Consider the following 26433-nt stretch of genomic DNA (forward strand, 5'->3'; position numbering starts at 1 on the left):
TCTCATTAATCATGATGTTTATAATAGCTTTTGATGGGAAAGACGAGTTAATTAAATGTCTGCTATTTCTCTCAGAGCATCCATTCAAGGTTATTGCATGTCTGTTGGAATTTTTATTCACCATTTTTACTGAGTAACCAGTTCCTCACCATGCATGAACTGGTCATATTACCCTCTTACAGCTTTGAAAAGTATGTGATCTAATTTTGAGAGGTCTACAGTATCTTCTGGCACGTGGCAGGCAATCGAAAACATACACAATATTTTCTTCGAAGACGAAATTTTGGTATACCCTTTGTGACGAATTCAAGAGTTAATCACAGACCCAAATAAAAGTAAAATTTAACTGTGTAGGGTCCCAATAATTCAGATGACTGTCCTATGGAGTATCCTTACTCACCTAAGTTTTCATATGCACAGACCATGACAGCTGTGGAACACTTCCTCTCCACAAGTGGAGAGTTCCACTTGCCACAAACTTTCAAGGCTAAAACATATATATTTTGGAATGGCAGATAGTGTTCATATATAGCATAAAAGAAGCAAGGTAAACTATGATTTGGAAGGTGAATGGGTAGCCTATACAGATATGTGGCAGAACTTAGTGCACGGTCATTTAAAATTCCTATCTTACAGGAGCCCTTCTGTCTTCCTCAACTTTCAGTTGGGCATATGTTTAACAAACAAGTTTTGTTTAAATATGACTCACCTGCACTGGAACCTAAAATTATAGGATTCACTTTCTTTATTTGGTTGGATAGAATTTCCTGGCATTCTCAACCAAAAGATAAATGCAGCTGCACCTGTCAAAATTAGTATGTGAATCGTTCAGGTTGGCTTAGTTTTCAAACAAAAGTCTTCTAAATCCTCTCATGTTTCACTCATTGTCAAGAAATACCCCACTTTGAGGAAGGGAGAGGAAAGAAGGAAAACAAGAGCAGAGAGAAGTTCAGATTTCCCATTTGGGCTTCATCATGTACAAAGTAACTTGAGCCATTTTTGTATTCTAACCAGCTTTTCTTAAGAGTTGCTGCCATTGAATGTATTTCGTTGCTAGTAGACCAACATACAACCACTTTATCTTGGCTTAGATGTTTGCTCTCATTAAAGTGACCTGTTATCAAGGCTATGAAATTGTGTAGCAACTATATCCAAAGATGGGTTGATAGCTGCTAAAATTGGACAAAGAGGAAGATGAAGAGATGACATTTTCAAAATTCAATAAAACTACTATAGACAATTTCATTTTTTTCTTTCATAATTCAGTTTTTATTGGTTGTTCTGAGGATCAGTACTGACAATTCAACTTGTATACACTTCTCAATGTATGTACCGAAAATCTAAAAAATCATGTACTTGTGATTCTTTTCTAAGTTATGCCAGTGACCCTCCAGCTTAAAATTTGGAGCCAAACTTTCCTTAACAGTATATCAAGTACCAATATCTTCAAATATTGATATGCTGTTACATTGTTAAGTCCCATTAATTCACAATTTGATATACTACATACTCAAATTTTTAATCTTGTACAGCACATTAACAAAGTTACTAGGAAACTGGACTACCATGACCAAGAATGTTACAGAATTCACAAAATTCTGACAGGGAGAGCCAAGATCAAGGAGTGGTTTTCTTTAGGAAACAATTCTACCAAAAACAACATGGTAATAGAAGTATAATTTAAAATGTTCAAGACATATTAAATGCATGACTGACTCCAAATTGCCATTTAGGATGCTTGTTTTTATAGTATATAAAAACTACCCCATCTATGGAATGTTAAGCTGAAACCCAAGACAATCAGAGCCTCCCATATTCAATATCCCACTATTTCCTGGTTGTACCAAAAAATAAACAACCAGCAAATGACTTCACTGCTAAAAAAAAAAGCATTTACACTTAAAAAATGGGCTAAGTTGGGATTCCCTCCTTCTTAAAAATGTTTCTAGAGCTACTAAAAAACTTGGATTTACAAAATAGTTGATAAAAGTATTCCTGTGATCTGTACAGGAAGGGAGACAGTGGCCACTGATAAGACATGGGATCTGATAATCAGACTTGGCTCTTTTCTCTCCTCCCTCATCAGAGACTGGACTCTCATTTTTAGTTTCTCCGTTTTCTGCAGGTAAGTCATTTTGTTTCTTGCTGAGCCACTTTAACCTGTTTTCCCTTTGCTCCCCTTTTCCTCTTTGCACTTTTTTGTCTCAAGATTTATCCTTTCCCGCCGCCTTTTTTGGCTTCGCTTCCACTCTTGGAGCCCTAGGTTTTGCAACTGACACCCCTGCCGACCTCCTCTTGGGCTCCTCCTTCCCCGCCCCCTCGGGGGAGTTGACCTTCCTCCTGAGCATCCTGGTGGCGCGCTCCGTGCGTGCAGGTGCCTGCGGGCCGCCGCACGCCCAGAGCCTTCGCGAAGCTGGGCTGCCTGGCCGCTGTCGCTCCTGCCGCCTCCTGAGCTGCTGCGACACGGCCAACAATTTCATATTTTAATAGAAGTCAATGTGCCTTAGTCAATTTCATCCCATTTCCAGCCCTAAAGAAGACCTTAAAATTAAGGTAGGTTTTTCAAATGGGGAAACAGGGCTATATAACGATAATAGCAATGACAAAAATGGCGTTTATTGATGTGTCCTGTGTGCCAGGCACTCTTCTAAACCAATTGGATGTATACGTGCATTTATACCAATGTTTAATCCTAGTAACACTAGGGATTAAACCCTATAATGGCAACTATTACCCCATCCTGCAATGAAAAATCTGGGGCTCAGGGAGGCTAAATACCTGCCTCAAATACTCTTGCTCAAATAGTAAGTGATAGAACTAAGAAGTGAAAAATAGTAATTTTGACTTAGGGATTTTCTGATAAGTTACAAATAGAAGAGGCTCCTGAGGCTGACGAGTGCATCCTGTTTACAACAACGTAAAAATCTCTCTATTTTCCTAGGTATAATGATACTATGTGTTATAATGATAATATGTATGAATGTGGGTTTGCAGAAGAAAATCTCTTTAAATTTATCTTAGTAAGCTTCCTCCTCCCTTCTTTTTCGTTTTAGTCTCAGGTTAACAATTCACTTTAGCTTGATGGACACATTTCAAATTTAATTACCTTCAACCAATGTAGTTTCCTGGAAAGGTAGTATGCTGTGGATATTTTTACTTATGGCAAAAAACAAAAACAACAACAACAACAAAAAACACCTATTCTGCTTAGTTTTTTATTTTATTTTATTTTTTCTTTGAAAAAGAATAGAAGTTTCTATTTCAGATATACTTGAGAACAGGATGAAGTCTAAATCTGGGAAAACATTTATATGTCTCTCAGAGGCTATAAATCACTTGATCCTTTTTAAGGTTTTTTTTCCCTGACATTGTACATCACATCTAAAACAGTTTCCGTTAGACAAATAACAGTATCTGTTCCTTTTTTAAAATTGATTTTCCTCAGATAATATTTAGAAGAGACTAGACTTATATAGTATCCTTACAGCCATGAACAGATATATTGCCATCAGTCAATATCTTAATTTTTTTTTCAACATTTATTTTTGGGACAGAGAGAGACAGAGCATGAACGGGGGAGGGGCAGAGAGAGAGGGAGACACAGAATCGGAAACAGGCTCCAGGCTCTGAGCCATCAGCCCAGAGCCTGACGCGGGGCTCGAACCCACGGACCGCGAGATCGTGACCTGGCTGAAGTCGGACGCTTAACCGACTGCGCCACCCAGGCGCCCCAGTCAATATCTTAAAAGAAAAAAAGAAAGTTATCAATATAGCCAGATCAAAAACAGTCTGATTTTGACATCCAGTAATTGTCATCTAATACAACTTCTCCAGTCATTTTCAAGTACCAGCTAACCATTGTGTTACTTAAATAAGCATCTTTAAGTAAAGAATGCCCTGATTTTCCCCTTATTTAATCTTGACTTTATAAGACATAAGTTGGTAACCAGTATCTTCCCATGTGACCACATTCAGATTGAAACATTCTTCATATACCACTGAGACATTCGTACTGTTTATTATCCCAAAGCTCAGGAATTGTGCTGTGGGAAGACATGCCCATGTAAGTTTTATATGGCGCTTGAAATTGCAGCCATTTGAGAGAAGGGAGTAAACTCTGACTTTTCATTTAAAAGAATAGGGTAAAAGTATCAAAATTTCCAAAAGTACTCTCAATTCCACAAGTATCCTTTTTAGAGACTACCCCTTTGTCAGCCTTGGAAGTTTAGGGAAGCAAAATCATTTTCTTCAAAACGGATAAAAATATATAAGGGGTCAGTGCCTCTCTGTCATTTACTTACTGTACCCCCTTCACCTGGGTCCCATTCCTTTTTATTCTGTTTCACAGGATCTTAACAGATAGATAGGTTTTGTGTCTAGAAAATGTCCATCTCTAAATCAAGATAAGTATCCACTGGTTTCTACACTGTAAGTCTAAATGTGATAGAAAAAAGAGACGGAGTAAAAATACTCATGCTGTATGTGTGATGATTTTCACCTGACACCATAAGCTCCTCCCCTTCTACAGGTGTGGACACTTTTTTTCCACTACCTCCTTTTTCCACTAAGGACTAATTAGGGAAGTAGGCTTGAAGAATAAACTCACCAATTACGGAAAAGAAACCACTACCCTGATGCAAACTGAACTCTCCATAGCAGGTAAGCATCTGTTCGTTAAAATTAAAAGTTTCCAAATCATCAATTATAATTGAAAGAAGAAATGGGAGAAATAGAGGGGGAAGGTGAATTCAGCATTATATAGGAGGAATAAATCATAATCAAGTTTACAGGAAAAGATGTTTTTGTTTTTTGGTGTTTTTGTTTTTGTTTTACTGTTGTAAATTTTGATATGTGGAAAACAAGCATTGCAAAATATTAAATTACTTGCACTGATAGGGGCACTACTAGAGAAACAGATAAGAGAGGAATCTCTAAACAGAAAACCTATTGTCTGAAAAATAATTACTATCATTGGATCACAAGTGCTTTAAAAAAATCTTTCTTAATTAACAAATATAGAGCCCTCTCTGTGTGCACCCAAAGGAGAAATGTCTCTCTGATTTTAATATCACCAGTATTTGTCACCCTGCAAAATTTGTGGATTGAAAGAGTTTCTTAGCCTAGAAAGGTATATTGAAGCCGGATCAAGGAGGGTTTTGATAATGTAGAACTTAGAGAAATTCATTTCGAGATATTACAAGTGAAAAGTCAAGCAAATGCTATGGTAAAGAGCATATGGATAATTTTATGGACAAACTGAATCACATAACTACTCACATTTGTTTCTCTTGTGTTAGCTGCTTGAAAGCTTACAGTACAAATCACCTACTGCGAGTACACTTGATTCTCATTATTTGTGGTAGCTATGTTTAATAAACACAGGGAACACTGTCTTAGTGAGTTCTGAACCATCGCTTCCAGGGAAAATAAAAGATTAGGTTCCTGAAAGCCTCTGGTCACAATATTTTCATTAGCAGATCAACACATAACGTGGTTTTTATGTATTTCTGTTTAAAGACATTAATATGTATTGTTGATTTATTACCATTGAACTCACAGTCAAGAACATTAGAATTCATGCCTGAAGAAAGCATATGTAACGCATGTATTTTCTTGGTAAGACACATCACAGTCTTTTTGGACTTAGGAACACAGGCAGCACCTAAATACAGTAGAACCTTGGATTGTGAGTAACTTGTTCTGTGAGCATTCCACAAGACAAGCAAACATTTGTAATAAATTTTAATTTGATAAACAAGCGATGTCTTGCAACACAAGTGGTACAGGCTCCCCAATGTCACATGATCACCACCGAGCCAATGGTTCTTCTCTCTCTTGCTCACTGTGGGGTTGTGTGTGATCGTCTCCCATGGCTTGGATGCTTGGTCTCTGGCCATGGTGTTTGGCAGAAATCAGTGATTTTTCAGAACATTGGAAGGTGCCCCCAACTGGTACTAGTATACTTTTTGTTACTTCAAAGCACCTATGGACAGTCCTTTACTTTTCCATATAAGAAGCTTACGAATTCTTTGCTTCATTCTAGGTCAGGCTGCCTGAAGATATAGACCCTTTCCTCTGCTGCCTTATTGCCAGTTACATTAAATACAGTACATGACAAGTTTATTAATACTGTATTGCAGTCAACATCTGTTAGTGATAGTGAAAGTTGTCCTACACAATAACCCTCCTCTCTCTTATCTCCTTCGCACCAGCCACAAAGGTTTGCAAAGTAAGTGGATGTTAATGTATTTATTTTTTCTTTATATTTTGTATTTTCTTTATTGTTTTGTATTATATTACAGTATTGTAATCATTTTTGTATGAATATTTTGGGGTTGTGGAATGAATCATCTGAGTTTCTATTCTTTCTTATGGGGAAATTCACTTTGATATACAAGTGCTTTGGATTACAAGCTATGCTCACAAACCAAGGTTTTACTGTACTCTGATTGGGGCCATTTTAAACAGTTAACTCCCAAAACAAAAAGCACAACCTGCAAAAGAATGTGGAACAAAGAGATCACATAAAGGACATGTTTAGAGTATCAGAGTTGGAACAGGAAGTCAGTTTCTGCAACTTCAGCTGACAATGTGGGCATTGGAAATTCAAATTTTTCACCATTCTGGGCATAACCAAAAATGACTGTGAAAGCACTGTCAATATTGATTTTGGGGTTTACAGATAAATTTTAGCAAGTAGGTAAACTCATAAATATGGAATCCACAAATAAAGAGGATCAACTCTATATGGAGAACTGTACTCCATATGCTTTGCCTACTGGCCTCACTCTTGACCCCATATTACTTTTATACCTCTATTTTCCCCTTGCCTGAATGTTCATTTAAAGTTAATTTTTCTTCATGTATTTTACTTATGTGTATAAGTGGTTTTAGATGCTTTGGGGAATAAACCAGACAATAAATCAGCAAATCATCAACAAGTACTTGGAATTCCTACTCTTTGCACTAGCTACTTTGCTATGTATCAGGACACAAAAACATCTCTAGACATCAAATGTAATGAGAGATACATGATCAGTTTCTCTATGAAATATGTTATTTCACCTTTTCTCAAAAAATATTGCATTACAGTAAAGTGATATATTTAACTTGAGGATCTATTAAGAAGTTAAAATTTTACTCACAGATAGCATGAGTGAATGAAAAGTCAAGCAGATACAAGGGTGAAGAGAGGATGGCTCAACTTCTCCTTCTTTTGCTCAACCTGACCTCTGGAAACTCTATTTCTGCAAAGCTTCTAATATTGGCCCAGGCTATGAGTACTAGACTATGGTCCAGAACCCTGATTTTCTGGTACTGGCCCTCAGTATCTCTTCTGACTCCCACAGAGAATACAAATACCTCAGGTGTGCCACTCAGCCAACTGGAGCCCACGGGGCCTGATCACAAGAAATATGATTCTAGTTCAGACTCACATAAACTATATGTAGAGTTTTATGGTGGATTTTAAGTAAATCATAATCAAACTCTGAGTATCTTATAGTCACACAGACCTGCCACATAAGGAAATCAAGTAGTAGCTTTCTCTATCTGGAAATGTGTTGTGCAGGAACAGTCCACCACAACCCAGAAGCACCAGGTTCTCCTGTCTAGCTGAATTATCTTTGCCATCCCAGTGCTTGGCTGCTAAGAGTAAGTGGATAAACTCTACTACATTGAATATAGAAAAACAGAAAATATGTATATTTTTTAATTCAGTCAAGACCTGATTGGGATGTTGAGAAAAAAAAGTTTTCTTGCACGCAAAAATCAGGTGATATGGAGCCCCCAAATCTAGAAAATATAAATTATATGAATGGTTGGATTACATACATTATATTAAGACCCTTTTTTCATTCCTTAATTTTATTTCACTAAAATGAGCCTCACTGGGGCACCTGGGTGGTTCAGTCAGTTAAGTGTCTGACTTCGGCTCAGGTCACGATCCCACAGTTGGTGGGTTCGAGCCCCGCCTCAGGCTCTGCGCTGACAGCTCAGAGCCTGGAGCCTGCTTCTGATTCTGTGTCTCCTTCTCTCTCTGCCCTTCCCCCATTTGTGCTTGCTCAGTCACTCTCTCTCCCTCTCTCAAAAAGAAACATTAAAAAAAATTGTAAATAAAAATAATAATAAAATGAGCCTCAGCCTTTGCTCACATGTGATTCTTCATCTTCAATCTAGATGTTTCTATGCAAGCTGTTCCTCATAACCACCTGACACTTGACCCACTCAAGTCTTTCTCTGGTCTTTGCCCCACATTGTAAAAAGAAGTTTCCCTACTTAACCCTAAGACTCTTAGTCTGAGCTTCCTATCATTCATTCAGCAACTACCTAGAATGCCCTTTACTATATGCCAGGCCCTGTAGGTGATGGGGGTACAATGGAGCACAAAGCAGACATGAACCCTTCCTTCCTTTTTTTTTTTTTTTTAATGTGTATTTATTTTTGATAGAGACAGAGCAAGCTAGGAAGGGGGAAAGAGAGAGAGAGGGAGACAGAGGAGGCTCTGTGCTACCAACTCATGACCCATGAGACCATGACCTGAGCCGAAGTTGGACGCTCAACCAATTGAGCCACCCAGGTGCCCCCACACTGCCTTCCTTCACAGTCTACTTGAGACAGACTTAATTAAAACACAAACAAATGTGAAATCACAACTGGTATGGTGTCTTAAAGGAAGAGTTGAGTGTACACAGAATGTGTATAATAGCAAGAATTAACCCACTGTAGATACTCACCTCTTTCCAGGATTAGGTCATTAACATTCTCTATTCCCATGTGTTCCCTGAGTGGGAACCCATTCCACTGCCATCGTTTCCTTCCCTCTTCAAAGGGAGCCACAGCATTCTGAACTACACCCGGTGAAAAGAGGATTTCAGGGATATTCCTCAGGAGCTTCAGATGTTAACAAGCAAAAATTAAAACTATACTTTCAAGTTTTTAATTAGGTGTGGAATAATTGCTAGAGTCCTGGAGAAGATGTCGGTGCTAAACTGTTCTACCAAATTACTGATACTGGAAAAAATGCTGAAGAGTCACTTTCCTGAGTCACTCAAGGTATGACACATTTAAGAGTTTGATTTTATTTCTTTATTTTATTTATCTGTGAAATAATGTCAGACTTTTAGCTGTTTCCCAAATTTTTCTGATGTCAAGACTTTTTTAGAGCCCTTATTAAATATACTGTTTCCCAGTCCCCTCCTGCCAGAGATTGATCCCGTGCATTGTAGATACAGCCCAGGTAATTATATTCTTGACAGCCACTTTAGATATGTCTAGGAAAATTTAGGGGGTACTGGACTAGATTATTTCTAAAGCAAACTCGAGTTTTGAACTGAACTTTTTTTTAATGGCAGAAGGGTATGGATTAAGTGGTATTGCTCATAAGAACATAATCTAGGTTCACGATGAAGCTGAGGTTCAGGGGTCATTATAAAGTTTTTCCGATTACTTCAAGATCTTTATTTTTGAAGTTTCTTTTCAGTGGCTTTATTGGTCATTAAGCCTCTATCTGTTGAAGTCTTCTCAAAGTCCATGAGGGCCTGCTGATAACTCAGAGCTACTGTGGAAGATGACATTAATCAAAGATTACAAATAAATGTGAGAGTAAAAATATTTTAATCACTTGGAGAAAAAAATGCAGAATGCAAAGAAATCGTCTTTGAGGGCTGAGTTTCTTGACCAAGGAGATAGCCCTACAATAGTGGTTTTCAAATGTGAGTGGCGGGGGTTATAGTTCAGTGGTAGAGCATTTAACTGCAAATATGAGTGGCATGCTAATAACCCAGAAGAGATATAATGAATCAGGATTTCTAAGGATGGAGACTAGGGAGCTGTATTTTTAGCACACATGCTGGATAATCCTTATTTACACTAGACTTTTAACAAAAGTGATCTGGAGCACCGTACTGGGTTGATTAAATTTAGTCATCTTGCCCTACCAATCATGCTTAAACTGTGCATGGTAGAGAAAATCTGAGGGATAATTTGAAATCTTATGACTAAAAGAGTACCAAATGGACAATCTGACTCAAAATTTCCCATTCTGAATGCAGACACAAAAGTGAATAAATGTTTAGCCAACTCTTTCATCGGAGAGAACTAAAAAGGTTTTGGTGACCTTCACAGGGTCATCTAAGATGTTATGATCATCAAGACAAATAATGGGCCCCTACATTATAAATATTATATTTGGACAGTACTTTAGCATACAGATAGTTTCAATTTATTTTATCCTTCCACCAGCTTTGTAAGATGTCTATTAATCCATTTTAAAAATAAATTAAGTTGGAGTCCAAAAAAGGTTAAAGCAAGTAAAGAATCAAGTTAAATCTCAGTTCTTAGTTCCTTTGATTTCATATCTACTGCTTCTCCCACAGAGACTTAGCTACCAGATGCCCAAGTGCAGATGTTGTCTTTTTTTTTTTTTTTTTTTTTTTTTTGGACTCCTCGTTCATACAGTGCTTGCCATGGGGCTCTGCCGAAAATAGTTACTCAATAAACTTTTGTTGGTTGGTCACTGGCAGCATTATAAAATAATTACTTCTTAATCCCCACCTTTTCAAATCTTATTTTTTGAAGACCTCTGAATTCAGATTAGTTGAGTTGGTCTGAATGGTATATAATCATTTTCAAAATATCTTTCACACTATCTCATTTGAGCTTTATAAAAAGTTATTAATCCCTCTAGAATATTAATACTCTGAATAGGCAGGTGTTTACATTATGATTTTACAGATGATGTTACTAAATGCCTTCCCTATATCTAAGTGCTAGAGTTCAGATTTAAATCCAAGTTATCAGATCCTAAACTGTGTGGTGTTTGTTTCTTTGTTTGTTTTTAATGTTTGCCTCTCATAACACCATTTGAAGTAAGACTTAAAGAAATGAAGCATGTAGGCACAAATCAACGTCTTCCTTGTATAATCTTCTCTTTCATAGCTGCTTAGCTTGGCACTCTCAATTACTCGTTTTCTATACACTAAAGTCTCTTTTTCTTTGACACTCTTTATCTTACTTCAATTATTTCATTGTTATGTAATGCCTGACTTGGGTTCTGTGACCATACTTTCAAAATACCCCTTCAGTTACACTGTGGCCTTTAGAGAATAAAAAAGATAAAAAATAGTCTTATTGTACACACTTCCTCCATTTTTTGGAGGCCACGGCTCTGTATTCTATAATCTCATTTTTTTTCCTTTTGTTAAGCTTTTGTTTACATTCCAGTTAGTGAATATACAGTGTAATATTAGTTTCAGGTGTACAATTTAGTGATTCCACACTTCCATACAAAACCCGGTGCTCATCACAAATGCCGTCCTTATTGGCCTGGTGCCATCACCTATTTTACCCATCCCCCCACCTACTTCATCATAGTATTTCAGTGATTAAATATTCCTCCAAATTTTCTCCACAAACTCCAACTGTTCATTCCTCCAGCATCCTTACTTCCCCTAGCTACTTCCCTCTCCTCTCAACACTCACCCTTTAAATAAACAGCTGTTAGAAGAGTTTGTTTCTTAGTTTTCAACCAATGCGAAATCTTGCAGTTGGTTGCAAATCTCTTACAAACAAGTCATGTTGGTTGCCTTTTTTCTTTCACAATCTGAATATTGGAAAGGTTTTTTCCCTTCTATTCTTCTAAGCATTGCAAGCACATCTAAGTTCCATTTTTGAATAAAGATGTATGGTTTCTTCATGGGAATAGACATTTTAATAAGCTTATGCCTATATATATGTAGGATCAGCAGCCCCAGAATTTAATGATTAATGAAACAAGCATGACCCTTCCAGGTGGCTTTACTTCTCAGATTTTCACTGTGATCCATGTTGCACATTAGTATTAGCCAGACTAAATTTGGAAAGAGATGGTCTATGAGAAGACTTGAGTGAGGTCCCAGGCTGGGTAAGACAGAAGACAGTTGAATAATGTTGTTGTCATTGAGGTGAGTGATTTGAATAAAGATGTGATGAAAGAGGTAAAATGTAGGTTCCAATGCCCTTAGAATTTAAATTGGTTTTCACTGAAGGATAACACATACTAGAAAGTGTACATAATTATGTAGCTCAATGAATTTCCATAGAACAAATATCTATATAACCTGCACTCCAGTCAAGAAAGAACATTACTTCAGGCACGACTTCTCCTTACCCTGCAAAGCTCTTTTCCAAACACTGCCTTTCCCTGTTCCCCAAGAGTAACTGCTATCTTGACTTCTAAAGCCATAATTTGGTTTTGTCTGTTTTTGAATATAATGTAAATTGGATCAAAGTAAGTATCTTTTGGTGTCTACCTTCTTTTGCTGAACATTAAGTTTCTTTTTTTGTAATCCAAAGTATAAATGTGCCAACATTTATTCATTTTTTCCACTGTTGGTGGACACTCCAATTATTTCCAGTTTTTATCTGTTATGAAGATGCTGCTAGGAGCACTAGCCTATAGCTCACTCTCCTCAGTCTCCACAACTTTCTCTTCTCTGTAAACACACATAACATATGGAAGTTGTTTTGTAGGGCAGGCATCTTTGATTCTTAGTGGAGACTAAATATGAAAGGCCACAGAAGGGAATTCGAATATTCAGTACTGTTTAGTCAACAAGTAATTGATCCATTGTATCAGACTCCATGGATATAATAATGAATGAGACATAGTTATGACCCTCCGGGAATGCTTATAGAGCCTTGCTCCATCAAATCTGAATGCAGGGGTCTTTTATTCGGAGAGGGGGTTACCCTCAGTGATGTTTAATTGTAATTCAGGGTTGAAGGAGTCATTGCATTTAACAGGTTATTTTCAGAGAGTATAATAAGCAGCAAAAGTACCTGAGAATCAAAATTATCTGTGGAACTTTTAAAAGATATATAATCCCTAAATCCATACATCAGATTCTGATGCATTCTGTAAGTATTTATTATGGCCTATGTGCCAAGCACCCATCGATTCCCCATTGTTTTGGTACTTCTCACTGCTGTATGGTAAAAACCTAAGTTTGGGGAGTGTTTTCATAGGCTTTCACAGACTATCAGTTTTCATGTACAGTGATGAAATAACAAGAGAAAAGTTTGTATGTGTGCGTGCTGTATATATATGTGTGTGTACATGTTTATAATTTCCTTTCTCATGGCCTCAGTTATACAGCAGAAGAAGTGAAAATTGTAACATGTAACTGGAATAGTTAGTAATGTGATTGGCTTGTCTCTCTGGGTTCTCTGGCTCAGGTTTATGGAGCTGTGATGAACATAAATCGTGGGAATCCCTTTCAAAAGGAAGTGGTAGTGGATTCATGGCCAGACTTCAAAGCTGTTATCACCCGGCGACAGAAAGAGGTACAGGTTTGAAACGCCAAAACATATACGAGTTGACATCAACTAGAAAGAAAAGATTAGGTAAAGGGGATATTATAACTATCATAGCCATGTATGTTAGCTTAACACGCTACACATGTCACCATTAGTTTCTAATTTTACTGGCTTTGGAGTATCAGACATAGAAAACCACTACTCTAAATGTGTTAAGTGCTTCTTTAGTGTTTCATAATCTCTAGAAGCATGAAGCATACATACTTGTGCATACTAGTTTTTCCACTGGTTAGATGATTCCTTGTGACCGATGACTCTGGGTCATGTGGATAAATATCTAAGAAGGTTGAAAAGGATGACATCTGCCCTGTTCTGCCTCAAAGCCAAAGAGAAGCTCACATGTTAAAAGGTGTGCTGCTCTGACCACACTAGGAAAGTTCTGAGAGTTCCATTTGATTCTTGCAGGCGGCTCCATTAAATTATATGCATTTCATTTTTGTAAATAAATAATATCCCAGAAAAATGTGAAATATCTTAACACTTCCCAAATACCAGAAGAATTATCAAGCAAAAGTTCCAAAATTTCTGTTTCTTCCCTTTCTACAGTATATTAGCCACATTCCCATCTAGCCATTGTTTATAGATGGCTAATCTGGTAATGGGAATTATCTAGACATATGCAGCTAATGGTATCTAATCTATCTAGAATTTGGGTTACCTAGAGGATATATTTATGTTTTTATGATTGTGTCTTCCATCCTAGGCTGAGATGGATAACCTGGACCATTATACTAATGCCTATGCTGTGTTCTACAAGGATATCAGGGCTTACCGACGGCTGTTGGAAGAACATGATGTTATCAACTGGAATCAAGTTTTTCAAATACAAGGTGAGATAGGTGTGAGTCTAAGCAGTCTTTTTTGTTCTCATTTTTGTCATGTATGTTAGATAGATATGACCTATATTAAGTACACAAATTCATATATATATACATATATACATTTTATATAGTTACAATTTATGTACTACAGTTTTGTAAAAAAAAAAAAAAACTCATGTTTTACTCCTAATGAGGCTTGGCATTGGGGTATGTGGAGGCCATTTAAATGAGGCTGCTTTTAGGTGACTTTTTTTTCCCTCAATGTTACTGTAATATGGATATCAATGAATATCAGCATATTTTTATTTATTACCCTTAATCATTTCCTGTCACAATCTTTTAAAATGACTCTAACTTAAGTGTAAGCCAATAGGTAGGTCTTCTCTTCTTTCTGAAGCAAATGATTCTAGAAAGAGATAGTTAACTGATCTGCATAGGTTATCCTGACATGATTAAAATAAGAGTATATTTGAGCTCTGAGGAGACAACTGCATGGTTATCAATGCTAGTGGAAGAACTTTTAGCCAAGACAAAAATACATTCAGAGTTTCCAACAGGGTGATGGGGGCACCTGGGTGGCTCAGTCAGATAAGCACCCAAATCTTGGTTTTGGCTGAGGGCGTCACCTCAACGTTCATGAGTTCAGGCCCCATGTCGGGCTCTGTGCTAACAGCATGGAGCCTGCTTGGGATTCTCTCTCTGTCCCTTCCCTGCTCACTCTCTCTCTAAAAAATAAATAAACATTTAAAAAAAAGAGTTTCTAATAGTGTAGATGGACAGTTTCAGCTTCAGTATATCATTTTTTCAACTTTACATACTGACTGGTGGGTGATACAGTCAACAAAGTTACTATTTCTAACTATTCCATTGAAAATGAGTTTCTTGATCATGTGACAGGAAGGCAGGGTCCCCCATGTTAGAAATTTAAAGTCTGGTAATTTTTTTTCATCAACAAATAGGTGAAGCCCTCTCACAGGAAAAGTTTCTATCTACCTGCAAACAATGACTTCCTAGGTGTCCACAATGGTTTGATGTTGATCTAGCTGTGTTTGAGGGACAAGGCAAGCCCAGGGCCTCCCTACTACTCTGCCATCTTAACTACTCCCTTCAACCTACAAGCAATGACTAATGCATATTCATAACCTAAAGACTTGGGGCGTTTTGTGAAATCCATTTGGAAATGCTCAAAATGACCTTATAGTGGAAGTTCTAAACTGTCTCCCAGCTTTACAGACTTACCCCAATTATGCTGGTTAGAAGTAAGACATGGTTCTACCACTCACTTAGCCAACCTAGGAAAATTTTCTCATCATTATTACTTTAATGTGAAAATGAGTATCTCTTCCTTGGTGTGAAAAATCATGGCAGTAACTGTATACATTATGGTGCTATAGGCCTACTATCCTCAAATCACCTGAACCCATCATTAGGAAGAGAACATCCAGAAGGATGTATTTTTTTTTTTTTTGCCAGTATTTTTTTCCAGAAGGCTGAGCTGTTAATCATGAGTCAGTTATGGTCATTTAAATTGACACAACCATCTTTCCTGAAGTTTGATGGGGACAGATGTAAGTTAATAGTACCTAAAATAACTGGAGTGGTAAAGGCCCCTCATTTAGTATGTAATCAGTGCAGGCATCACCTTTAGCTTCTGATGTGGCCTCTTAGCTGTAGGCTTCTATGGTAAGAACTATAATCTCTTTGGAATATTGATTTTTTTAATGTTTATTTATTTTTGAGAGAGATAGAGCATGAGCAGGGGATGGGCAGAGACAGAGGGAGACACAGAATCTGAAGCAGGCTCCAGGTTCTGAGCTGTCAGCACAGAGCCCAACGCGGGGCTTGAATCAACTGTGAGATCATGACCTAAGCTGAAGTCAGACACTTAACCAACTGAGCCACCCAGGTGCCCCTCTCTTTAGAATATTGAATAGCTTCTGAGGAGTCATCAGTATCTTTATCTATTTTTAATCAGAGCATCTAAAAAAGTGCTGCTTCCATAACATCCCCAAATCACGAACAACTTCAGAAGCCTATCTACTGCCATAGAAATGGTCAATCTTTTATCTTATGCCACGGAGCCACTGTTGGGCTGCCTGGATAGATTAAGCATTAGGCAGCATAGCTACCTTAGTGATGGGTGTTCAGAGCAACAGCACACTCTGCCCAGGAATGCCTTTGTCATTTTTAATCTAAGAGCCATCCATAAACAATATTAAATTTTTTTTAAATTTTTTTTCAACGTTTATTTATTTTTGGGACAGAGAGAGACAGAGAATGAACGGGGGAGGGGCAGAGAGAGAGGGAGACACAGAATCGGAAACAGGCTCCAGGCTCCGAGCCATCAGCCCAGAGCCCGACGCGGGGCTCGAACTCACGGACCGTGAGATCGTGACCTGGCTGAAGTCGGACGCTCAACCGACTGCGCCACCCAGGCGCCCCCATAAACAATATTAAATGATGGTTAACCCACTAACCTACTAGGAAGAGCCAAATTCCTTGTGTTGGCCTTGCAAAGGCCAGGAATAAAGAAGTATATAGCAGACAGACAGACCAGGCCCTTTTGTTCACTACTAGCTGCATGCACATGAGAGAGCTTGTTGACATGAGCTAAAAGTTTCAGAAGCCTGCCCACTGTTACTATACTCCAATCAACTGTGATTAAATGGCCTGAGTTCTGTCTTATCCAATGAACAACTCCTGCCTTTCGAAGGAGGTAGGATGGATGAAGGCAGGACGATTAGTGAAAGTTCCTTCTGTGGGAAAGGAGAAAATCATTTGTTAAAATGGTAGTCTATACAATGGACAGAAGGACATGGTCAACAATACCATGGAAGGATAATCAGCAGAATCCAAACTATGGAAATTCTACCCAGCAAACTGGATTCTTTACAAATAAATTGAAAGAATTTTTAAAGGTGGGTGTAGGGGAGCTAAGCACTGAAGAAAATCTGTAAATTTTTTACCAGACAAAAAGTGGACAAAATCTAAGAGTGTTTAAGGACTCACATTTGCATAGTAAAACTTACAAGGGTGTGATTGTCATAAAAATGATAATGGTTATTATTAGAGGAGAGTGAGGGAATTGTGATTGGGAGAGTATTAAATAGAAGGGGGTAAGTAAATTTCTTTGTGGCATTAGTAGTACTTAAAATAATCATTAAGCTAAGCATTTGTTATATAGTTTTCTCTGTTGCGTCTTATAATTTAAAAAGGGTTTTCAAAGAAATGTTAGTCTAAATTTCATAAAGAATTAGTTCAGTCTAATTTAGGAAAAAGAAATTCTGTTTGAACTACCATACCCTCGGTTAGCACAAGCTGTTTTTTTTCCTCATAGTCTTTTGAATTACTTAGATGTAATTCGGGGCTATTCTATGGGATTCTAGCCACAGCATCTATAATTTTTAATAGCATTAACTTGAAGACCTGCTTATCTTTTCTTAGACTTAACTCCCTGAGGGAGAAACCAAGGCTCTGATACCAGACTGTGTTCAATATGGCTTTCCATTCCTGCATTTATGTATTCTTCAAGAAGTGACTTACTGGAAGGAGGGAAAAAGCCATTAGATATGGATGGAAGTGGGAAAGTCAATTTCAAGGGGATCCAACTAATGAAGACCCAGACTGGAAAGGAGAGAGCCAATAGGATTTTGGAAAAGGAGAGCAAGTCAGTTCTCAGTAAATAGAAGCTTACATTCCATGCAATGAGCTTCATCATTGATGAACAGAGGCAGTACCATTCTTGTCTCACTGTGACACAGTGCCCAGCATAGGGCTTTACATATGACAAGTACTGAATAAAGATTTATAGATAATATAGTATAGCTGTGATAAATGTGTAGGATACAAGTAAGTTTATACCTTGATACTCCTAGGTTTATACCTTAGGAGTATAGTTTATACCTTGATACTCCTTTTGGGGGAGGGGATTTGTTATTGAGGATATATTTTTTTAAGTTTATTTATTTATTTTGAGAGAGAGAGAAAGAGAGCTAGCATGAGTGGGGGAGGAGCAGAGAGAAAGGGAGGGAGGGAATCCCAAGCAGGCTCCACACTGTCAGTGCAAAGCCCAACATGTGGCTCCCTCTCCCCAACTGTGAGATCATGACCTGAGTTGAAATCAAAAGTCAGACACTCAACTGACTGAACTACCCAGGCGCCCCTATACCTTGATATTTCTGTAACAGGAATCTAGGACAAGAGGCTGGAAGAGTCTTTAAGTCAGAATGTCATGCCAAGTCAATTTGAGCTCTTTTATACTTCTAGCTGTATATTAGATTGTAGAATTTCATAGTTATAAAATTTCTCTTACCTTAAAGAGTGTATAAGATCAGTCTGGAAAGTCAGAAAAATCAAGAAAATCCCACAAGCAATTCCAAATTCCTAAGGGATATTCTCGTCAGAAATATTAATGGGAGGCCATGATCGTGATGAACAATATGATGGGGATTTGAAAATCCCACACAATGTTTGAAAATCAGGCAAGGAGTAACTAATAATTCATATGTAAGTATATAGTGGTTAGGATAATGCAAGGTGGCAAACTGGTGGTGTTGATGATAATTAGTATAAAAATACTGCAACAAATTTCCTTTTTGTGTTTTCAAATAAAATACCCACATTTTTCATTATTTCTTACCATGTACAGGGCTGCAGAGTGAATTATATGATGTTTCCAAAGCTGTTGCCAACTCAAAGCAGTTAGATGTAAAGCTAACCTCCTTCAAGGCCGTTCATTTTTCTCCTCTTTCAACTCTGCCGAACACCAGTTCCCTGTATGTAAACTAAGTTTCTACATGTGGGATAGGACTTACTATATAGGAGTACAAATAGTAGTACCTAGAATACATGGTATTTTTAAGGAACATTTGGGTACCTTGGATTAGAGCCACGGGGTCTAGATTTGTCTCTGTGTGTATGCTCCTGTGGATCTGTGTGTGTTTAATTGTTTCTGCTGTGCTTAACTGCTCATAATGTTTTGCAAAATCAAACCGGAGTCTTTGTGCCTAGTGATAAACAGACTCAGGAGTCCTGTATTTTCACTGTACACACAGAAAAATTATTCCTGTATGCTCCTCCTGCAGATAATTCTAACTAGCTTCTGTTGTCTGAGCCCAAAGTGCTTATTGTGTTTTTTTTTTCATGTTTCAAGGATGAGGGTAAATAACTGACTTGTGTGGAGCTCTTATATGCCAGGCACTAAATGTTTTATGTATATTATGTCTAGATTCCTTTAACTGTGGAATTCCCTTTTTGAACAGAGTTTAAGTAACACATAGGAGTAAACTGCAGAGCCAGGAAATAATTCCTGATTCTGTCTCCAGAATCCAGTCTTCAAAAGATTTGTTACTTTGTATCTATATTCTGTCTTTCTCACTGGGAAGCCCTTGTTGTGCCATTTGCTAGTTACTTTCCTTTCTGCTTCATATTTCTGAGCCTTAATCAATTTCTTCTTTTTGAAAATTAACCTATAATATCTTCCTTACATGTACTATGTAAAGAAATGAAACATGGTATCTTGAAAAAGTATCCACCTCAGTGAATGTTACTTTTTCTTCTATGGAGTATATTGAAGGAATTTTTGAGCAAAACAAGACAAAACCTAAAGAAGAATGAGCACTTTAAATCACATAAAGCAACTGGACTTTACTTTTATTTTACTTTTTTCAGTTATGAAAATTTCCAAGCACATACAAAGGCTGAGAGACTACTATAACGAACCTCCCATCAATATCTGGCTAATCTTGTTTCATCCATACCCCATCTGCTAATTATTCTGAAGGAAATATCTCAGAGATTTGCCCATTAATTCTTAAGTATTTTAATATATGTCTCCAAAAGATAAGGATTATTTAAAACACACACACACACACACACACACACACACACACACACACACACACACACACTATACTAATATCACTTCTGTGTCAGGGGTCCCCAGGACCACCCACAGGCTCACTAATTGGCTAGGAGGACCCATAGGACTCAGCATACATACACTCCAAAGCAAAATCAACAAAGAAAAAGGTGCATTGGCAAAGTCCAAAGGAAACCAGGGACAAGCTTTCCAGAATCCTCCCCAATGGAGTCACACAAAACACACTTGATTTCCCCAGCAATAAGTTGTCACAACATATACAGGATTTTTATTGGAGGCACCCTCTGTCTAGCACATACCAATTTTTTAGACTTCCAGAAGGAAGGCAGGTTTTCATCATAAATCACATTGACTGTTACAAACAGGCACAGTGAGTTTCAACTCCTATCAGGTCTGGGAATGGCGGGACACCGGCAGAAATCCAAATTGCCAGATACCAGCCAAGGGCCAACCTGGCAAGCAGGCTTTTCTTTTTCTTCCTTTTTTTTTTTTTAATGTTTATTTATTAATTTTGAGAGAGAGACTGAGAGAACATGAGCGGGACAGGGACAGAGAGAGAGAGAGAGAGAATCCCCAGCAGGCTCTGCACTGTCAGTCTTGAACCCAACATGGGGCTCAATCTCACAAACCATGAGATCATGACCTGAACCGAAATGAAGAGTCAGACCCTCAGCTGACTGAGCCACCCAGGCGCCCCAAAAGCAGGCTTTTCTAAAGATAGAGTCCTTAGGTCTGCTGCACCAGCCCTTTGCTCTACAATATCTTAAAATTTTGTCAGTATTTCCTTAAACCAGTCAGTAGTTACATTTCCCAAACTATCATAATACTTTCAGCAGTTTGTTTTGAATAAGCACCTAAATAAAGCTCATATATTGCAATTGATTAATCTCTCTTTAGTTTTTTTGTTTTTGATATATGGGTTCCCCGTTCATCTTTTTTATTTCTTACATTACTTTTTACTGAAGAAACGAGGCTATTTTTCCTTTAGAGTTTTAGAGTTTCCCAGTCTGTTTACTGTCATATCCCTGAAATGTTATTTAAAAATTTTCTCCATCCCCAGTCAGGCCTTTTAAAATCGGATTTTGATTTAAATCGCTTCCCTTCTGAGGCAGTTGGGTGGCCCAGTCGGTTAAGTGTCCAACTCTTGATTTTTGCTAAGGTTATGATCTCACGGTTGTAAGATCAAACCCCACATCTGGCTCTGTGCTATGCTGGGCATGAAGCCTGCTTAAGATTCTCTCTCTCCGTCTCCCTCCACCCTTCCCTCCCTACCTTCACCTGGTGTTCGTGCACAGATGCTCACGGGCTCATGCTCGCTCTCTCTAAAATTAAATTAAATTTAATTTAATTTAAATTTACATCAATTGCTCCCTTCCGCATTAGGAAGATACTGTCTTTAGCGCTTAAGTCATTATCAAACTCATATACTCTTAATTTGGATACCCTGCCCTTCAGATACAAGGTCATATATGTAACTACTAAGACAACTATTCCTAAAACACTTGTCTTAGCAATGTTTTTATTTACAGTGACATCTCTGCCTTAGGCTTCTCAGCCTTTGTTTTTCCGGGCATCTGGATGGCTCAGTTGGTTAAGCTACCGACTCTTGATTTCAGCTCAGGTCATGATCTCACGATTCATGGGATTGAGCCCTGAGTTCAGGCTCTGTGCTAACAGTGTGGTGCCTGCTTGGGATTTTTTTTTTTTCTCTCTCTGCCCCTCCCTTGCTCTCTCTCACAAAATAAATAAAAAAAAATAAAGTTCATCTTCAAAAATTAAATTAAGAATTCTATTAAGCCAGTTATTGCTTGTATTTATTTATTTTTTACCCAAGCTTAGTGGTTAGACAGTTGGCCCAGTTCCAGAGCCTGTAGTATGCCTAAAATGTGAGCTAACGCTGCAGAGCCACTAATGAAAAGAAAACACAAACTTGTACTTTATAAAGATCATATCAAGAATGGCATTAGCAGTCTCTTAACATACAGGATGGTCTTATGACATTGATAACTTCAAGAATGAAAACAAATTTTGGGGCGCCTGGGTGGCGCAGTTGGTTAAGCGTCCGACTTCAGCCAGGTCACGATCTCGCGGTCCGGGAGTTCGAGCCCCGCGTCGGGCTCTGGGCTGATGGCTCAGAGCCTGGAGCCTGTTTCCAATTCTGTGTCTCCCTCTCTCTCTGCCCCTCCCCCGTTCATGCTCTGTCTCTCTCTGTCCCAAAAATAAATAAATGTTGAAAAAAAAAAAAAAAAGAATGAAAACAAATTCTGAGGCAAAACCAGCCCCATAGGCTTAACTAAGTAATCCCATCTCAGTCCTTAGTAATTATACCAATTCCTATCTTTTTATCTCAATACCATGAACTTTTAGACATTTTTCCAGACCTTTCAGGGGAAGGTAAGAAAAACTAGCATTTCTTGAGCATCTATATATTCCTAGAATGTTCAGCAATTTGTATTTCTCTTCTGGCTATGGATGCAGAAAGATGTAAGTTTTATACTACTACTTTATTTTTTTAACCAAGGAAAAGATTAGGGGCCCAAGAATCTGGAGTTGTTCAGGTTTCAGAAGGGTGTCAACAGACTTAAGACTTTATAAGAACAAGTTGGCTGGGGTGCCTGGGTGGCTCAGTTGGTCAGGCATCCAACTTTAGCTCAGGTCATGATCTTACGGTTCCTGGGTTCAAGTCCCATGTCAAGCTCTATGCTGATAGCTCAGGGCCTGGAGCCTGATTCTGATTCTGTGTTTCCCTCTCTCTCTCCGCCTGTCCCCTACTCTCAATCTATCTGTCTTTTTCTCAAAATAAATAAATAAACATTAAAGAAAAATTAAGAACAAGTCAGAATTGTTTTACAGAAAAATGAAATACTTGCCCTAATCTACACTGAAGACAATAAGAAATAGGCATAAATTTGAAAGGAAAGACTTAAATTTGATATGAGTATTTTGCCCTATCAGAAATGAAACCCTAAATGATGTTCCTAAGTGGGAAGTGACAGATTCTAATTCATTGAAAATATTTTGGTATTTGTTAAGCACGATCTCTGGAATGGTTTCTCAGTTTGAATCAGTGGAGAAAGTGAAGCAGCTGTTTGTATTCATATGATCCCAAGTTCACATTCCTTCTCATGTTGTTTTCTTCTAGAATGGGTTCTTCCCCACAACTGACTTACCTGAGTGTTGCTGACGCTGATCTTCTCAACAGGACTTGGTCGCGGGGTGGCAATGAACAGTGTCTCCGGTACATCGTGAACCTCATCTCTTGCTTCCCCAGTGTATGTGTCCGCGATGACAAGGGAAACCCAGTCTCTTGGTCTCTCACAGATCAGTTTGCCACCATGTGCCATGGCTATACCTTGCCAGAGCATCGCAGAAAAGGTTATTGCAAGCTGGTGGCCCTCACACTGGCCAGGAAGTTACAAAGCCAGGGGTTCCCCTCTCAGGGTAATGTCCTGGATGACAACGTGGCATCCATAAGCCTCCTGAAGAGTGTCCATGCTGAGTTCTTGCCTTGTCGTTTTCATAGGCTTATTCTCACCCCTGCAGCTTTCTCTGGTCAAATTTACCTGTAGCCCATTGAAACTCCAGGAATTTTCTTCCTTTCCCTGAACACAGATATTCCCAAGCTGCCAATGAGGGGGAAATTCAACCTGGAATCAGAAGAATCTTGGGTTATTGAAAACATTCTGGAAAAGATACACAGGATCAGCCTGAGAAGCCTTAAATCTTCCTGTCTCAGGTTTCTACAGTAAATAACTAGGGGTCAGAGATAGCTATGGCTGAGAACAGGATCATTATCTTCCTCTGGGATCCACTGCAGGAAAAAGGTTCTAAATCCAGCAATTCTTAGCACAACTGCAGAAATGACTGCATGAGAACAGTGATTTAACATGTGAGCATGTGGCTACAGCTTTATTCTTGCCCCTCCAGCTTCTGCAGTGTATTTTTACAGCCATACCAATTCCCTACTACCATAAAGAACACTCCCCTGTGCCTGCCTCTGCTGTGTCTCCCTAAACCGTTCCTACCACTTCTCACCCAAGTTGTCTGTAGAATATCCTGCGTTTCCCCCTTTAATTACTGGTTCTCCATTTCTGCTTACAACTCCAGCCTATGGTTCTTCCCTGGGAATGTTCGAATGCAGCGGTTCTCACATTTTAGTGCACTTCAGAATCACCTGGAAGGCAGGTTGCGACACAGATGGTGGAGTGTCTCCCCCACAACCCCTGATTCAGTACCTCTGGGGTAGGGCCTGAGAATTTGTGTTTCTAAAAAGTTCCCACTGCTCAGTTGTCTTGGATTGAGGAATGAAGATGTGGGCATTTTAAATACTAGAAACAGAGGATGTCTGTGGGTGTGAACGCAGATGCGCATATAACCATTTTCACAGATACATCTATATATACATTCCTTTCATATTTATATATGCATATGTATAAACTCATAGAATTTTGATAAGATGATAAACTTGCATTGAATATGAAAAATTTAAGGATCGGGGAAAATAAATTACATCTTCAAGATCATATAATCAGTGTTAGATGTCAAACCAGAATGCTCTTATTTTGATTTCAATCTATTTTTTTTTTCACTAAATGTATCTTTTTCGTAAAGGAAATTTAAATGCTTAAATAAATACTTTCATTAGTCTTTTATCATTATTTTTTTTAATTTGGTTTCCAATTACTTGTGTGTGTATGTGTGTATGTATGAATGTGTGTATATATATATATATATATATATATGTATACATATATATATACATAAATCTTTCAAGGACTGCAAAGGAAGAGGTAAGCATCATAAGCTGTGTTCTCCCATTTGCAATAAAAGCAGGCAGAAACACAATAGTTGGATTTGTCTAGTCTGTATAAAGTTGATTTAGCCATACAGAAAATACTATTTTCTTATCCCAACAGAGGTCATAGAATCTCAACTACAAAGATAAAGGGAGATTCAATTTTAAGTGTTTATTCTGAGAGAAGTAAACAAACTGAAAGAATCATTTTAATAAAAAAACAAGACTCCTTGGGAGTAAATATATGCTTATTTTTACTCAGCCATCCTGAGTGACTGGTTACCTGGAAACTTATTCTTGGTCCCAAGGGAAGAGCACCAAGGAATCAGAGTCCATAAAGCCCTTGGGGGAATATGGTCTAGGTTCTGCCCCAGGGATGCTTATTATGTTCAGCATTGATTAAACAAGGGTTATTCCTATCTGGTATATGGCAATAATATTATAGCCTTACTTTATTCTTAATAATAATTGTCTACAGTTTATTTAAAAGTTAACGGTGTACTGATAGTTGTGCCAAATGTAGATATATATATATATATAACTTAATCTTTGTGAAGGATAGGAATTATCTTATTTTGAGAATTCTGGCTCAGAGGTGTTAGGACTCAGCAAATGTTATGTAGGTTTTAAGTGGCCACATCATGATCAGATCCAGATTTTGTCATATTCTGAAGCCTGTACTGTTACTCATTATGCTAATTGGCCCCAAACAGCTTGAAACTCTTTGGGGGCGATTACTCTTTTATCTAATTGCTTTCTGAATTTTTCACCACCACCCCCGCCCCAAAATGGGCTCCGAATTTTGAAAGAGATTTTTTTCCATCAATTTTCACTGCAAGTTTATATATTTTTTTTAAATTTTATTTTCCAGATAACCATGTTGGATATAATAGTTCAACTTTCAACCCTGTTTCTAGCTCTTTTTTTTTTTTTTTTTAATTTTTTTTTTCAACGTTTATTTATTTTTGGGACAGAGAGAGACAGAGCATGAACGGGGGAGGGGCAGAGAGAGAGAGGGAGACACAGAATCGGAAACAGGCTCCAGGCTCTGAGCCATCAGCCCAGAGCCCAACGCGGGGCTCGAACTCCCGGACCGCGAGATCGTGACCTGGCTGAAGTCGGACGCTTAACCGACTGCGCCACCCAGGCGCCCCTGTTTCTAGCTCTTTTAAGGAATGTGTGGAGAAATATCTGAAGTAAGGAGAGAACGGCAAGAAGAGAGAGACTCAAGAAGTAGGAAGGGACTGGGTCCTTAATGCTGACTTAAGAAACTTCAGTATGACATACAAAGTGTTGAAGAGTTTTAAGCAGACTATTCATCTGTTTGTAAATCAATTGGGAGGGTATTGCAATAGTCTAGGCAAGAGGTGATCCAAGTTTAGTTTGGCTTTGAATGCAGGTAATGATGTTGGTGAGAAGCGAACCATTACCACAGGTATTTAGGAGGAAAAGGTGTCAGGATTTCATGGCCACAGGATATACTGAGACAGACATGTCAAGAATGCCTCCTTGGTGTCTACGGTGTCTACGGTAGGTGTCTATGTTGTGAAACCCGTGGCTGGTGGTGTTTTTCACTGAGG

At 38.2% G+C, this 26433-nt stretch overlaps 1 protein-coding gene and 1 pseudogene across 1 annotated transcript; one reads left to right on the plus strand and one right to left on the minus strand.

Moving 5' to 3' along the window:
* Positions 1-215: 215 nt before the first annotated feature.
* Positions 216-2348, minus strand: LOC115514921 (annotated as a pseudogene).
* Positions 2349-8954: 6606 nt separating this feature from the next.
* On the plus strand, positions 8955-24325 carry GLYATL3 (glycine-N-acyltransferase like 3). The gene is made up of 5 exons (XM_032593312.1): positions 8955-9054; positions 13216-13323; positions 14060-14186; positions 18826-18952; positions 23201-24325. The coding sequence occupies exons 1-5, from the start codon at positions 8977-8979 to the stop codon at positions 23625-23627; spliced, it is 867 nt and encodes a 288-aa protein (XP_032449203.1). The 5' UTR covers positions 8955-8976; the 3' UTR covers positions 23628-24325.
* Positions 24326-26433: the final 2108 nt, after the last annotated feature.

The sequence above is a fragment of the Lynx canadensis genome, chromosome B2, assembly GCF_007474595.2.
Source record: "Lynx canadensis isolate LIC74 chromosome B2, mLynCan4.pri.v2, whole genome shotgun sequence".
NCBI lineage: Eukaryota > Metazoa > Chordata > Mammalia > Carnivora > Felidae > Lynx > Lynx canadensis.